Raw genomic sequence first — 15,401 nt, 5'->3', positions numbered from 1 at the left:
TATTTCTTAAGGTTGCTGCTAAAGCTGTAAAATTTCTCTCTGAAATATAGATATATTCCTGGGAGAACAAGGATCATCATACCTTCATTTATATAGAATTTTCACAGTCTAACCTTTGGGAAATTTTTAGAATTTCATTCATGCTAAATGAAATTCTTTGCCCTCCATCCAAAAGCAAATTAACAATTTTATAAAATGAGACATAAACAATGAATTGGAAAATAATGATTGCCCAATATATATTCAGGGACCTATTTTTGAGCTAGACAGCCCAAGTACTAAATTTGGTTGTTAAATGTGGCTTTAAGACTTGAAAATGCAAAACATTAATAGGAAGTTAATGGCAATAACTTGAAAAGAATAGAGAGGTCAAATAATTTTGGAAAATGCTGTATTAAACACAGGTGAAATGTTTTCTTTCAGTTATTGTTTTTATATGTTTGTTTTTTCACTGTAGGAATTCTCAGAGATTTTAATATTCTAATAAGTTCTGTCAATCTTCAAAGGCAAGTTGGGGTATGCAGTTTCCCATGAGGATTTGACCGTAGAATCCTTCATCATGCAAGATCTGGCCAGACTAATGTCTCTGAGGCATACTAACTACTTAATCTTTATTTCCAGAATTCATGTCGTTGCTATTTTTGCTAAAATGAAATAGCCTATTATAAAGATGGTGCATTTATGGTATATAAAGTAGATTTCTCATGTGCTGAAGCTTTACATTCCTTGAAACAGGACTGAAATTTTAATTACAATAGAAAAAAATTAACCATATTTTCTATTTCTCCTAAATGTGATCAAGGCTATGAATCCACTTCTTTTTCTCTGTCGTTTTACTTTGTTCAGTGGAGTTGTAGAGGGTATAAATTTGTTTCCTAGAGACAACTTTACAGAAGTACAAAATGAAATACATGCTTACCTCTAGTTGATATAAATGTTACCATGTAAACATAGCTTTGGGACTTTTGTGTTCTTATTACTTGAACTGTATCCGGTTTTATAGACCAGAGGTCATTTAAAGCTGATTGAAGTATGAAGTCAGAAGCATCACCAGGTATCAAGACTTGAATTAAAAAAAAAAGAAAGAAAAAGAAATAAAGCAAGAAAAGAACGAAAAAAGAAAAGAAAAAAGAAAAGAAAAGAAAAAAAGAAAAGAGAAGAAAGGCAAATGATTAGGGGTTTTAATTAAAAGAAAAAAAATGAGTTGAAATCTTTCTGCACTACCACAGCCCGCACTGATGTTTTATATTTGAATTTTTTAAAGTAGTCTGTATCATATGTTATCACTTAATAAAATTGTGTTTTGAAGGTAATTTGAGTTCATAACAGTGACCACTTCGTTGGATTGTGATTTCCTGAAGATCAGGATCATATTTTATTGTTTTTATAGTCCCATAGTAATAAGCATTGTATCTGGAAAACATTAATTACCCATTAATATTTACTTATTGAAACAGCAGAAATAGAAAAATTATATTTTCAGGTCTATTATAAAATATAGAGATGCAATGTTTCTGTTAACAGATAAATTAGTGTCTCATACTTTTTTTTTGAGAAGTTGGAAGAAATATTTACTTCTCTGTGATAATGAATTTAATTCTTGTTATCTTAACTTATCCCTGTGAGTCCCAGATACATAAAATCCTTCTGTGCACTTAGATATACATTTATTGTGATCCTTATAAAAGAAAATGATAGTATATACCAGGAAGTTGTTTTTACTGATGCCATTCTTTATCCCAGTCTAAAGGTTTTTCTTCATAATATATTTTTAGCCTCTTTGGCTAGCATACTATTAAAACAATATTTTCCAGACAGTAGAAATGAACTAGAGCAAATTTTTATAATTTCATCTATAAATGAAGAGAAATGAAATCTCCTTCATTATTTACAACTTACCAGTTTTTTCCATGTTATAGATTAATCTATAATGGTAGCGGGAACATGAATTAGCTTCCACGCATGGACTGGTTACTGTGATCTTTTGAACTTCACTACTTGCAGTAGTTCTTTCCCAGTTTTCCAATGTTATAACCTATTTCCCAATTTAAAAAATATCTTTACTGTATAGAAAAACACATTTAAAAAGCATGAGAGCCAATTATTCAATGCCTCTTTATTTCTCTATTTTACTGCAAATGATAAAATATTTTAAAGTTTCAGTCTTACCAAATAACAGTCTCTTTCATTTATAATACAGATACTTCTAGCCACATGTCAATAATTTTCCATGACTGCTTTCCCCTCAAACAGTGTCTTCCATAATAAAATTAATAGCCAAATAGAGCTACGTTTGAACATTAACTTTCTAATGCAGATCTATCATCATAGCAAACCTGTACTTCCTGGACAATTGTCGACTGAGATCTGATAACTTGTTCTTCGTTTACTGCATCCTCTGTTTGTTGCTCAGTATAGACATTTCCATACTGATACAGGCCAACATCAACAAAGGCACTCAGTCTATACTCCTGCAGCAAGATTTCAATGTAATATCTGAAAAATATGAATTTTTTCCAATGAATAAAATTTCAACACCATATAAAACACCTACTTGTGGGTGTGATGGGCATGGAGGAAGGCACTTGTGGGGATGAGTACTGGGTGTTATATGGAAACCAACTTGACTATAAACTATTTAAAAATAAAATAAAATAAAATAAAAGTTAAATTAAAAAATAAATAAATAAAAATAAAACACCTGCCTGTTAATGATTTATGTTATAGTATCCCTGATTTTAAATATTAAAATTTGATAGCAGATTGTTAAAATAAAATGAATTACGGAAGGCATCTGCACTAGAGATACAGAGTTGTCCCCATTCATGACTAATTCATTTAGTTTTGTCAATAAATATTTATTGAAAAAAAGACATTATTCTCCTGTCCTCAAGAAGCTTTAAACAAAATTACATTGTAGATTACAATGCAAACTCCCTGGCATAAAACACAGAGGGCATGCAGAGTTTAAATACTCTAATGTGTGTAAGAAAATAACAGGCAGACTTAGATATATCACATGTTTTGTATCTGAGAGCTTAAACGTGTCAGGGATGGAAGTTCCTCTCTAGTTCCTTGAATAATGGCTCCACTAATAACTTTGGAAATAAAACACTGCTTCAGGAAACTTTTACTGATTAGATTGATTATGGTCCCTCCAACGAGCTGGATCATCTAACTGCCTGTGCAGGATAAGGCATTCACTGACCAGCTGCTACAGGTGAGTGAAGCTACTGGTTACCTACTTAAATCTCAATCAATGTCACCATTGCTCCCGTCTTTGGAGAGGCCAGCTGGGAGTTCCTCTAAATTGCCTCACATCATTCAACAGATACCCTTTTGTAAATGAAGAATAAGTATTCACAATTCATGAAAGACTCTGACTGAGAGACATTTATCACCTCTCATCATTCTAGGATGATGAAGCCCTGCGTCATCCCCTTCATAGAACTGATATAGGAGGATTCCATCAGGCTCTTGGCTGTTCTGAGAACCCGTTTGCCAGTTCTACCAAATGAATGTGGGCAATAGTAAGAAGTAGGACTCGAAGAAGAACCATTAAATTCTGTATCCTTGTTAGCAGCTTAAAAATAATAATTAGGCATTTTCCATGTATCACACATTAAACTGAGCACTTTATAGACATCATCATATTTAATCTTCACAAAATCCCATAAAAATATATTCATTCTCTTTGTTTATATGAATAACAGAGACTAAGAAAGTTTTAAAGATTAAAAGATTATTAAAAATTAGTAACTGATTCAAAGTAGAACAGGGTAATGAAAAAGATATGACTTAGAGATGGGGCCATATTATCTGAGTAGGATGAATTTGGCAAATGAGGTACCTTTGAAAAGGCCCCAGGGACCACTGTGCAATAAGCCAAGGACATGGCCTCAATTTGTAAATTCACAGCCATCATTATAAGTATCAGTGTGTAAATTCCAAGCTGCCTTGCAGAAAGCAGACAGCAGATGTATTACGACTCACTTTCATGTAAACTCTATGCTCCTGCCAAGCAGGTAAACTGAACGCACTTTCCAAGGCCAAGCAAAGCCTTGAAGTGTATTAACACTTACTAGCAGTAGGGATTAATTAAGTGCTCTGTTTACCCTGAATTGGCCCAGTGATCCTGATTAAAAAAGCAAATGTTTAAGTACATAAAGAAGTGATAGTAGAAGGAGGAAGAGAAAAAGAATGGAATGCTTTTCCCATGTCACTATTACTAAGGTTTCAGTGATAACACTGAGTATGATTGCTCTCAGGTACCTTTAATCGCAACCCTCTCTGTCTAGCTCCATCAGGTCTTCACGGTGCTGTCAATATGTGGAAGGATGGTGTGACAGAGTGAAGGAAAAACATCTCCTTCCATCTGAAAGTGAAGTCTTTCTTCATCCCTTGAATCTAGATTTGGCCATTTGCTTTGGCCAATAGGATATTAGCAGAAGTGATACAGCAGAGTGTTTAAAAAGATTATGTCCAATAGGAATTGCTCTCTTTATTACTAGAAACCCATTGATGAATTTGATAAGCCTGGGGAGCTCTTGGGAGATGAGAGACCATGTGAAGTGGGACATCCCAAATATCTAAGTTTCAGCCATGCCAACTGAGGCTCCTGATATATGAGTGAGGGCATCCTAGGCCATCAATCACCAACTAGAGCAGCCAGGACCAAAAGAACTGCCTGGCCAATAAAAAAATTGGGTTGCTTTAAGTTACAAAATTTGGGGGAGTGGTATCTTATGCAGCAAAACCTAACATACAGATGATAAATGGAAGATGATATCACTGAGTCTTGGATCTCCTTGTAACTTAGCTACTTTGAATATATCATGGGTTTTACCTCTTGCTTTCCTTTAATCCTGAATGCCTTTTTGAATGGGGTTATCTGGTATTTGAATGAAAGTGTCGTTTTCTCTCTGAACTTGACCTTTCAGCACTAAATGATGCACTCCTTAAGGGCAGGGACTAGATTTGAGTATTTTTTTTATTAAATTTCCTGGCCCAATATCTAAAATAAATCAGTGAATATTAAATATATGTTAGGTGTGGTACCAATTCATGTGGTTTTATGCTTCTTCTAAAAATATTCAAGAGCTCAGGTGCAGGGGCAGGGAAATTAGATGGCTGGATTGACTAACAAGTTCTAGTAAGAAACTAAGAACAGGATCAAGTAAATATCACAAAATTATAATTTCTGCAATAGAAATATTTAGATTTAAAATTTCCCTGGTTGGCTGAATGCCAATATTCTTGGAAATATAGAAATAATATTTAATAAAATTATAGAGAATGACCAATTATAAATTAAGCCAATAAAATAACATCATTTCAACCAATAAAGCAAATTGACAATATTTTTAGATATAAACTTACAGTTCTTAAATACCACACAACAGTTTAATGAAGATTTAAAAACCTTACTCTTTTCCTTTCTGAAGATGAATGTCATCTGAACGTTGTGTTGGACTGGAAAAATAGTTGTTGGCATTGGAAGAATGATATGCAATCCTCACCTTATCCCAAAAAGAAAGACACAGAGACAGACAGACAGAAAAGAACTTATTAATAAACCTTTTCAGCATTCATTTATCATTTATTATTTCTATCAGTCCTAGAACTTTCATGAATAGAAAGTGTGAAACTATATATTTTTCTTCTAAGATCTGTTATCCATGGTGAAATTGAGTTTTTAAAAATTATCAAAGCTCACTTCACACCTTCCACCCTTACCTAACATCAGCATCCCTATACCATGAATATGCACAAACCACAGCTTTCCATGATTAGAACCCTGATGGAAAATAAAGAGATACATACCAGGAGGAAGGTTGGTATTGTTAAATAAAACATCTTCTTGCTCTGTGGAGAGCTCTTAGGGGTTTAATCTATAAGATATCACTAAAAGTAGGTCTAAAAGATGCCAAAGTCACTAAATGGGTCTAGATGCCAGACTGAGAACACTCTGGGATTCCCATCAGGAAAGACTATACCATCTTTGGAGGAAACATGCTGAAAAGCTATGGTAAAATTAGAAGTCATATATTACAAGCAACAATTTAAATTTGTTCCTCCAGGTTGGGAGGCAATCTTGCCATATACATGTAGTCATAAAATGTTCTTCTGATTTGGTTTATTAGTTTTATATTTGTGAAATCCTCCTAAAGAAATAATTAAAATGCAGAATAATTCAATGTTCAATGAACTAATGTTCAACTGAGTATTATTTGTGGTCATGAAAAGTCAAAAGTAAACTAAAAACTTACCCACATGCACAAAGTTATCCAATTCAAACCCATGCAATAAAACATTTTTAAGTCATCAAAAATTGTGTTGTGCAAATTATTTAATAAAATTTGGAAAATTAATATGTGAAAAATGATTATGAAATTGGATGCATGATCTTATTTATATAACAATAAAATAGACACAAAAAGACATTATAGACTTTAATCTCATAACCAAATAATAGTGAAATAGATCTAGTAGAATAGTGAAATATTTTCACTCTTTCCCAAATTTCCTAAGTATGGTTATAATTCTTCCATAATTAAAATAATCTTTAAAGGAAGTATATATTTTTTTCCTTCCTAGAGCAAATTTAGATACAGGAAAGCATTTTTTCCTAAGCCATGGGTTTTCTACGATGAAACATCACACGTATTAAAATAGCCACGAACCCAATCACGTGAAAATATCTCTCATAAACTCTTTAATATATGCATCGGTTTGGATTAGAATAAATGAGATACATATAAAGGCTATCATATCGCTTTTAAAATATTAATTAGTATTCTGCAGCTTCCTTACCTTATCTTTTGGATGTCCAGTTTGGCTGAAATAAATAGCATAACGGTCATCACCTTTGATGTAGAATCTATAGACATCAGATTCCGGAGCCACCAAAAATCCACTGAAGCGTGCAACAAATGTGTCTTGCTCCATAGGCCAAATGTAAGATGCTGAATCTGCCCAACTTGCACCCATGTACCCTGGTGTTTTCTCATTGTATTCAAGTATCTCTTCAAGATGTACTGGCCTACTATTATTCCAGACCTCAAGCCTTAGGCCTCTCCCACCTGAATTTAATGAAAAAGTATTCTCATCAGAATTTTGATGTGGTGTCTTCTTGGGTGGTGGTTATAGATATTCTATTGTTACTCACATTTTTAGAGCATACATGTAAACAAAACAATTGCACCTACCTGTACATATACCTGTACCCAAAGGATACAGTGCTGTTAGGATAGTCTACAATATATTTATGATTATTTCATATATTTACACCTCCGATTCTACATATATAAAGTAGGAGTGACATTTCTATTTGTGTGGTTGCTATGGGGATTACATATTACTAAGTGCTTTACTTAAGATAATAATATAATAATTATCACCTATGATATGACTCATGTTGCTTTATATAGTTAAGTCTCAAAATTTCATGGTTCAGACCATTTGATTTCAAAACCTTTGCCGGACAAAAGTTACTCAACTAATGGTTTACAACTAATCAAAGAACAGACAGTGTTGGCTTTAAGATTTGTCATTATTTGTTCTTTTTCTTTTTGACACTACTTCTGCTATGAATTCATCTCCTTCTTGGACAGAATCAGAGAGAATAATCTCATTAAAGGGAACTTACACTTGCTAATGTAAACTCTGTAATTAAAAGTTTTTTCCTAATCCTAAGGGAGCCATCTCACTTTTTTTTTCTTCCTTGAAATACAACAATCAAACTCATGCCTTCTTTCAGCAGCCTGAAGTTGGTCTGGAGTGGCTGGATCTAGAAAATTAAGGTTCCTCCTCTTCTACTGAGTTTGTTCGGAGAGAAGCTTGTGCACTTTCAACTTCTGCAGCAGAAGTGTGCTCTGATACATGCAACTTTCTTTAAAGTTTCTTTACCAACTGTGATTATAAAAATTCTCTTCTTAAACGGGTCATTTTCTTCTAATGTCATTCAAAACAAGGAAATTTAAGAGGTTGATAAACATAATTTTCTTGACTTGAAATACCAACCAGTGATATAATTATAAACCAATTCACTGCATGCACAAGATAAGAGAAACACACCCTCAAACCCATGCACGGCCTCTCAGTGCTACCACGGCACATGTCACTTTGGCTACAGGCCAAAGTCTGGGAAGAATTTGAGTTCCATTTCTCTCTTTCCTTTACCACTCTTAAAACATTCTGGACAAGTAAGGATGTAATCTCTGCCATTTATTTTTTAGCCACAGAAAGGCATTTATATAATTGGCATGTACCCTGCACCAATATTTAGTTATCTCATTTAATTGTAAATAAAGTCACCATTGAACTCATTCAATAGAGATGTGCTGTTTTCAGTAGGGTGTCTGAGGAATTTAGGCATGGTGCAGCTTTGATGGAGCTATTTTAATGCAAATATTTCCTGATCCAGAAGGTATAAAGAAGAAAACTAGGAAGACATTTATTATAATTCTCACTACAAATTCTAAATAGCTCAAATATTTTTTTGTTACTAATTGTTACAGGCTGAATGTTTGTATCCTCTCCAAAACTCATATGTTGAAACCTTTATGTTGAAGCCCAACATGATATTATTAGCAGGTGGGGCCTTCGGGAGGTGTTTAGGTCACCAGATTGGACTTAATCTCATAAATGGGATTACAGTCCTTATGAAAGAGGACTCTCTAGTCCCAGGGAGGTGCCATCTCTGAGGAGGCAGGCCTTCACCAGACATCCTATCTGCTGGTACCATGATCTGGGACTTCCCAGCCTCCATAACTGTAAGACATTAATGTTGGTTGTTTAAAAGCTACCTGGTCTACGGTATTCTGTTTCAGCAGCCAGAATGTACTAAAACTCTAATGATACATGTCTTCCTACATAAATGCAGAAATGGCTGTTCTCTCTTCTGGTAACTTACCTGGATATACAGTTCTGAGAACAGCAGGTTTAGGGGGTGTCTTGCAGCATATGCTATTTTCTGTGACATTCAAAATATTACAGGCTTGGCCTAGAGAGAAGCAAGGTGTAGAGCTATTACTACAGAGCTCTATAATGCAAATCATAATCAGCTTATCTTGAAATAGTTTTTTGATGAAAACCAAGTTGCATAAGCAAGGAAGCAAAGCTGGGTGTTCTTCATTTCCTTTATATGTTACCCAACAAAGCATATCAGTTATTAATTGTCATACTTTTTCCTGGCAAAACATCACAAGTCTGAGTTAGAAAATGTTGTAATTTCTGAGAAACACAATTTTAAAAAATGATAAAACTATGTCACTGTTAGAGATTTCACTTCTGAGTCCAAATTGAAGCCTTATATTTTGTCTCCTATAGAAAAGGTGCTGAACAAACCCATGATGTTCAGAATCTAAAAAAGCTTATGATCACAGCCCTCTTAGGTAAAATAAATAAATAAATAATAAATAAAATGACACTACAGTCCAAGTTCTCCAAATGAAAACAACAGAGATTGTAATTTGTAAATGGTATTTTCACAGGCAGACTGAAACCAAAACAGACAAGGGTTTAAATGAGAATGATTATACTTGGGGCGCCTAGGTGGCTTAGTCGGTTAAGCGTCCGACTTTCGCTTAGGTCATGATCTCGCGGTTCGTGGGTTCGAGCCCCGCGTCGGGCTCTGTGCTGACTGCCAGCTCAGAGCCTGGAGCCTGTTTCAGTCTGTGACTCCCTCTCTCTCTGACCCTCCCCTGCTCACGCTATCTCTATCTCTCCTAGAAATAAATAAAATATTAAAAAAAAAAAAAAAAAAGAGAATGATTATACTTATCCAAAAGCACAACTTGAATTGAGTGAAGAGTCTATGTTTTAGACTTCCAAGTGTCCCTCAAAGTCAGAGCCTCATGTAAGGTCAGTCCAGTAAGTATTTACAGACATGGGAATCACAGCCTATGGAAAAGTGAGGCAAGGGATAGCAAATGGAGGAAGGTATCTTTTCCAAGTCTTGTTTGGTGGCCCGGAAAACATATTTCTACACTACCTTTCATGATTTTGAATGCTCTGTGAATGCAAGGTAATTGAACTAGAAAACAATACATTTGAATAGTATATTAAACCAACTTAGCCTATTTTGTTTAGAGCAAGGGAAAGATACATAAACAAATCATTATTTTCAAGAAATCAACAAGGATTCCTCAACACCCAAAATATGAATAATCCAATTAAAAAGTGGGCAGAAGACACGAATAGACATTTTCTAAACAAGACATACAAATGGCCAAAAGACACATGAAAAAATGCTCAACACCACTCATCAGCAGCGAAATACAAATCAAAACTACAATGAAATATCACCTCACACCTGTCAGAATGGCTAAAATTAATAACACAAGAAACAACAGGTGTTGGCAATGATGTAGGGAAAAGGGAACCCTCTTGCACTGTTGGTGGGAATCCAAACTGGTACAGTCACTCTGGAAAACAGAACGAGGTTCCTCAAACTGTTTAAAAAAATTACCCTATGACCAGTAACTGCACTACTAGGTACTTACCCAAAGAATACAAAAATACTAATTCAAAGGGATACATGCACCCCAATGCTTATATCAGCATTATCTACAATAGCCAAATTATGGAAATAGACCAAGTGTCCATCAAGTGATGAGTGGATAAAGAAGAGGTGGTATACATATATATGTACATATACATATATATATGTATATATATACAATGGAATATTACTCAGCCATAAAAAGAATGAAATCTTGTCATCTGAAATGATGCGGATGGAGCTAGAGAGTATTATGCTAAGCAAAATAAGAGAAAAACAAATAGCATATAATTTCACTCATATATGGAATTTAAAAGATAAAACAAATGAGCAAAGGGAAAAGAGAGAGAGAAGGAGAGAGAGAGAGACAAGCAAACCAAGAAACAGACTCTTAACTATTGAAAACAAGCTGATGGTTAACAGAGTGGAGGTAGATGGGGGGATAGGTTAAATAGTTGATGGGGATTAAGGAAGGCACTTATAATTAGCACTGGTTGTTGTATAGAAGTGTTGAATCACTATATTGCACCCTTGACACTAATGTTACACTGTATGTTAACTAATTGGATTTTAAATAAAAACTTTTATAAAAAGTAACAAATTAAAAGAAAAAGGAATTACTGAGGATTTAAAATCCTGGACCTGGTTTTCATTTTTTTTAATATTTAAAAAAATTTTTTTAATGTTTTATTTATTTCTGAGAGAGAGACAGCGTGAGCAGGGGAAGGTCAGAGAGAGAGGGAGACACACAATCTGAAACAGGCTCCAGGCTCTGAGCTGGCTGTCAGCACAGAGCCTGATGCGGGGCTCGAACCCACGAACCATGAGATTGTGACCTGAGCTGAAGTAGGACGCTTAACCGACTGAGCCACGCAGGCTCCCCTGGTTGTCATATTAATGGCAATGAAATATCATAAAAATTTAACATATTATAGTTATATTTGCATATCAACTATCACAACATTGCATATTACAATATCAGATCATAAAAGATAGCATATAAATTTAAAATATTTTATGTTCTTGGTTTTAACATTTGAAACATATTTATATTTAAACTTTAAAATAGCATATATAGAGATAGAGATATAAATGTTAGATGAGGTTATTTTATATTAATTTTTCTTTAAATCACATTTTGGTTGGCTCATGGGCAGATTCCGTAAAAGTAGAAAGTACCAAGGCAAAGAGCTGTATCAGAAAAAGTATGTGCCCAACTGCATGGGCAGACATGGCAATACTTTGCTCATCAAGGTAGGTAAAGTGATTATGAGTAAGTGGGAAGATCCCCACTATTACGTTCATCCTGCATCTCCGTTTTGAGCTACACGGCTCCCTACCTTGAACCAGTCGCAGCAGATACATAAAAATGATGTATAACCAGGAACTAAGTCCTATGTACATTTGTAAAGATAGAACACATCAGTGCTTTTCCAAAGCCAATACTATCAGTAATTCCTGACGTCCAGATAAAGCACAATCAACAAAAATGGGATGAGAAGAGTATCCCTATGTACTTTACATTCCCATAACTAACCACCCCCCTCAGAATTATACAACAGTTCAAAAAGGGCATTTAAAAGTTTGTTAAATAGAGGGTATATGTGTCTCAAAGTATGGTGGGGAATTTGTGGATGGAAACCATGTTGCTACCATACGATGTCCTTTGTTGATGACCTCAGAGCCCAAGTCCTGATCGTGTAAAAGTTGCAAGAAATGGTCCTCACTGGAAAGTAGCAATGGGAAAAGTATCAAGCCCCAGAGCCAAATGCCCATGTGAAAATACTCAACTTTAAATGTAAAACATTAAGGGGTGCCTTTTGGCCCAGTCAGTTGGGTGTCCGACTCTAGATTTCCACTCAGGTCATGATCTCACAGTTTGTGAGTTTGAGCTCCACATCAGGCTCCACACTGACAATGCAGAACCTGCTTGGGATTCTTTCTCTCTCTCCCACTCCCTGGCTCAAGCTTGCGCACTCTCTCAAAATAAATAAATAAACTTTAAAAAAATTGCAAAAAGACCACTATTTTTCTTACAAATTATTAAATGAAAGCCAGGATTTATTCTTATAACATAATGTATTAAAAGTCATAAAAATACCTCCAACTAGAACTCTGACTGGGAAATCAGTCTGATCAAAGAACCGTCCACTTATTGTGAGCATGGTGCCACCTTGAATACTTCCTCGTGACGGGGAAATCGTAGTGACCTCTGGAGGGAGGGAGGAGAAACACATTAAATAAAATGTCATAAACATTACATATAAACTCAAATGCTTGATTTTTATAAATTTTCTAAATTACCTAATGTTAGCACATAGCACAGACTAGGTACTGGATTATTAAATGAATGAATGAAGAGTTTCAATTTGGTCCCTGATGCAATCATGCAAAGGGGACAATGAACATGGCTCTCACAGAGGCCTGCATCTCGTAGGAACCAGATTTTAGTGGTGACTGCTACTAAGGACACCCTGGTAATGGAGATGCAGAAATTAAGGAAAACCTGGGCTGAGCAGAGTTGTGTGATTCAAACAAATAAACAAACAAAAAACACAAGAAGGCAAGACAACAGCCTCTTCACCCTTATGTTCTTAAATAATAAAACTTTCTTCTATTTCTGGGCCAACATATTATATTTATATTTTTCTCATATAGTAATGCATTAACTATGATTGTAAGTCTTCTGGCTTCATATATAAAAGTTTTAGGCATATTAGTAAAATAACACAGTGCATGACATATGGTAGATTCTTATTGAAATTTAATCTTATTAGTTCTATACATCAAAGTTCTTTGTATTTTTATGAGTTTCACATTAAAAAGAAAAAACTGGGATATGTCATATGTGATTGATTCCAAGACACTTTTCTTCACATTCCAACATCTCTGAAATCTGAATGTGCCATTCCATCAATCACTCCTGACCTGGAATGAAGTATAATTCTTCCAGGAGGGTTTGTGTTTGCTTCCGACACTTCCTAGGAGTCTACCAACCCGAGATTTCTGTAAGTTAAAGTAAATTATAATCTGCTGGAGGATTCTTTTGGACTACACTGAGACCATAAATCTGAGAGTACTGCCTTGTAGATTAAACTGACAATGGAGAATGTTTTTCCTCCCTCAACCAACAGCCCAAGTGGAGACATGCAAATTTCTCCTCTGTCTTTCCGTTGGCGAGTCAATCAACCTTCTATTTAAAACATAGTTTTCAGGGGCTCCTGGGTGGCTTCATCGGTTAAGCATCCTATTTCAGCTCAGGTCATGATCTCACCGTTCATGGGTTTGAGCCCCACATAAGGTTCTGTGTTGACAGAGCCTGGAGCCTGCTTCAGATTCTGTGTCTCCCTCTCTCTTTGATCATCCCTTGCTCACGTTCTGTCTCTGTCTCAAAAATAAACATTAAAATATAGTTTTCAGGGTCCTAGTTTAATGTTAGGGCTTCCTAGTAGGTTCCCCAACTTGGATGTTTTTCCTTTCTTAGCAATACATAAATTAATATAGTACACCTTAAGTCATTATTCTCTTCAATTTGATGAAATAAAGTATATACACCCCCTTCTGTCTCTCTCATTCTATCTCTCTCTCTGTTTCACTCACACACACACACACACACACACACACACACGTTACATACCTGCATATGTCTGAAACATTGAAATTTTGTTTAGAGAAGAAACAAAATACGCCATTTTTTGTGGGAAACTCCTGTATAAAAAAAAAGTAAAAATCCTTTAAAATAAACTTTATTTTAGGAAAATGTTATTTTTTACCAAAACAAATCATGTCATAATTTGCAAAGGAGCTGCAAAAAATCTTTGGAAATAAAAATGTCCTGTATCTTGATGTAGTTACTGGTTACACAAATATGAAAGTATACAAATCAAATAGTCACTTGTCAGAACTTACTGAATTGTACACTTAAATCATGTAGATTTTATTACATGCAAATTATACCTCAGTAAAGAATCCATATTCATGTAAAAGAACAGGATCACCCTTCATGAAGGCTCTTGTGTCAACCACCCTTCTCTCTCCCCTCTTATAACCCATTTAGCATTAGAATAAGTAACATTATTGAATACTTATCAGATATCATGCTAAGGTTTTTAAGCTTTTAACCTAAGACTTTTTAAGGTTTAAGTTCATTATGCCATTTTATCCTTACATCAACCCCATGAGGCAGGTACAAGTCAGAGAAGCTATTTCTCTTACTGAAGATCGCATAGGGAGTAAGTGGCAGAAACAGAATTTGAAGGCAGGCAATTTGAGTCCTTAGCCCTGGCTCCTAAACTGTATCCTACACAGTTCTTTTCTGCCACTCACTATTCTGCATAAAAGCACAATGAATGAAAGCAGTTTACAGTAAACCACCAGAGTTAAGTCACCCTTCATAAACACAGAACTTGTTCATATTTTTTGATAGCCACAAGATTTGTACTTTCATAGCCTGGAGAGTGAGGACGGTAAGGAATTTGATCCTAGATATTAAATGCTGTTCCCTTAATTACCTCAATGGAATTCATAATTAGAGAAGCTAAGAAATTCAAATGTTAAGACTCAAAGCCCATTCATTATATTTCTAACACACTGAACTAGAATCTAAAAGGATAAGGCAAATCTTGTGGTTGAAACCAACAGTAAACTACAAATCTAACCCAAGCACTATGATGCACATTTGCAAGACTAAAGTATCTCTGGCAATTCTGAATGCTAAGTTAGTTATTTAAGAAGTTCATACTGGATTTATATTTGTATGCTATAAGCCTTTCAGTTGATTTCTCGAAGATTTGAAATGATGCCAGCCCCAACAATATTGTCTGTGGTCAGACCCTGTGTCTGAAAAATTAACCCTTCTTCTTAAGTTGGTGGGAAATTGCCTCCTGAAATAAAATTT

At 34.9% G+C, this 15,401-nt stretch overlaps 1 protein-coding gene across 1 annotated transcript in view; it reads right to left on the bottom strand.

Moving 5' to 3' along the window:
- Positions 1 to 15,401, bottom strand: part of PKHD1L1 (PKHD1 like 1) — a 147,041-nt gene that overhangs the window by 119,551 nt on the left and 12,089 nt on the right. The window contains exons 9-16 of the mRNA XM_039254390.1: positions 14,142 to 14,212; positions 12,606 to 12,716; positions 8,915 to 9,004; positions 6,814 to 7,082; positions 5,428 to 5,519; positions 2,337 to 2,496; positions 1,900 to 2,035; positions 920 to 1,063 (exon numbers count right to left, since the gene is read on the bottom strand). Coding sequence (XP_039110321.1) covers positions 920 to 1,063; positions 1,900 to 2,035; positions 2,337 to 2,496; positions 5,428 to 5,519; positions 6,814 to 7,082; positions 8,915 to 9,004; positions 12,606 to 12,716; positions 14,142 to 14,212 — 1,073 coding nt within the window. The remainder of the gene's footprint in view (positions 1 to 919; positions 1,064 to 1,899; positions 2,036 to 2,336; positions 2,497 to 5,427; positions 5,520 to 6,813; positions 7,083 to 8,914; positions 9,005 to 12,605; positions 12,717 to 14,141; positions 14,213 to 15,401) is intronic.

The sequence above is a fragment of the Hyaena hyaena genome, unplaced genomic scaffold, assembly GCF_003009895.1.
Source record: "Hyaena hyaena isolate Hyena2069 unplaced genomic scaffold, ASM300989v1 scaffold_482, whole genome shotgun sequence".
NCBI classification, from domain to species: Eukaryota; Metazoa; Chordata; class Mammalia; order Carnivora; family Hyaenidae; genus Hyaena; species Hyaena hyaena.
The sequence above is the reverse complement of the archived record's forward strand: the minus strand, read 5'-3'. Positions and strand labels throughout refer to the sequence as shown.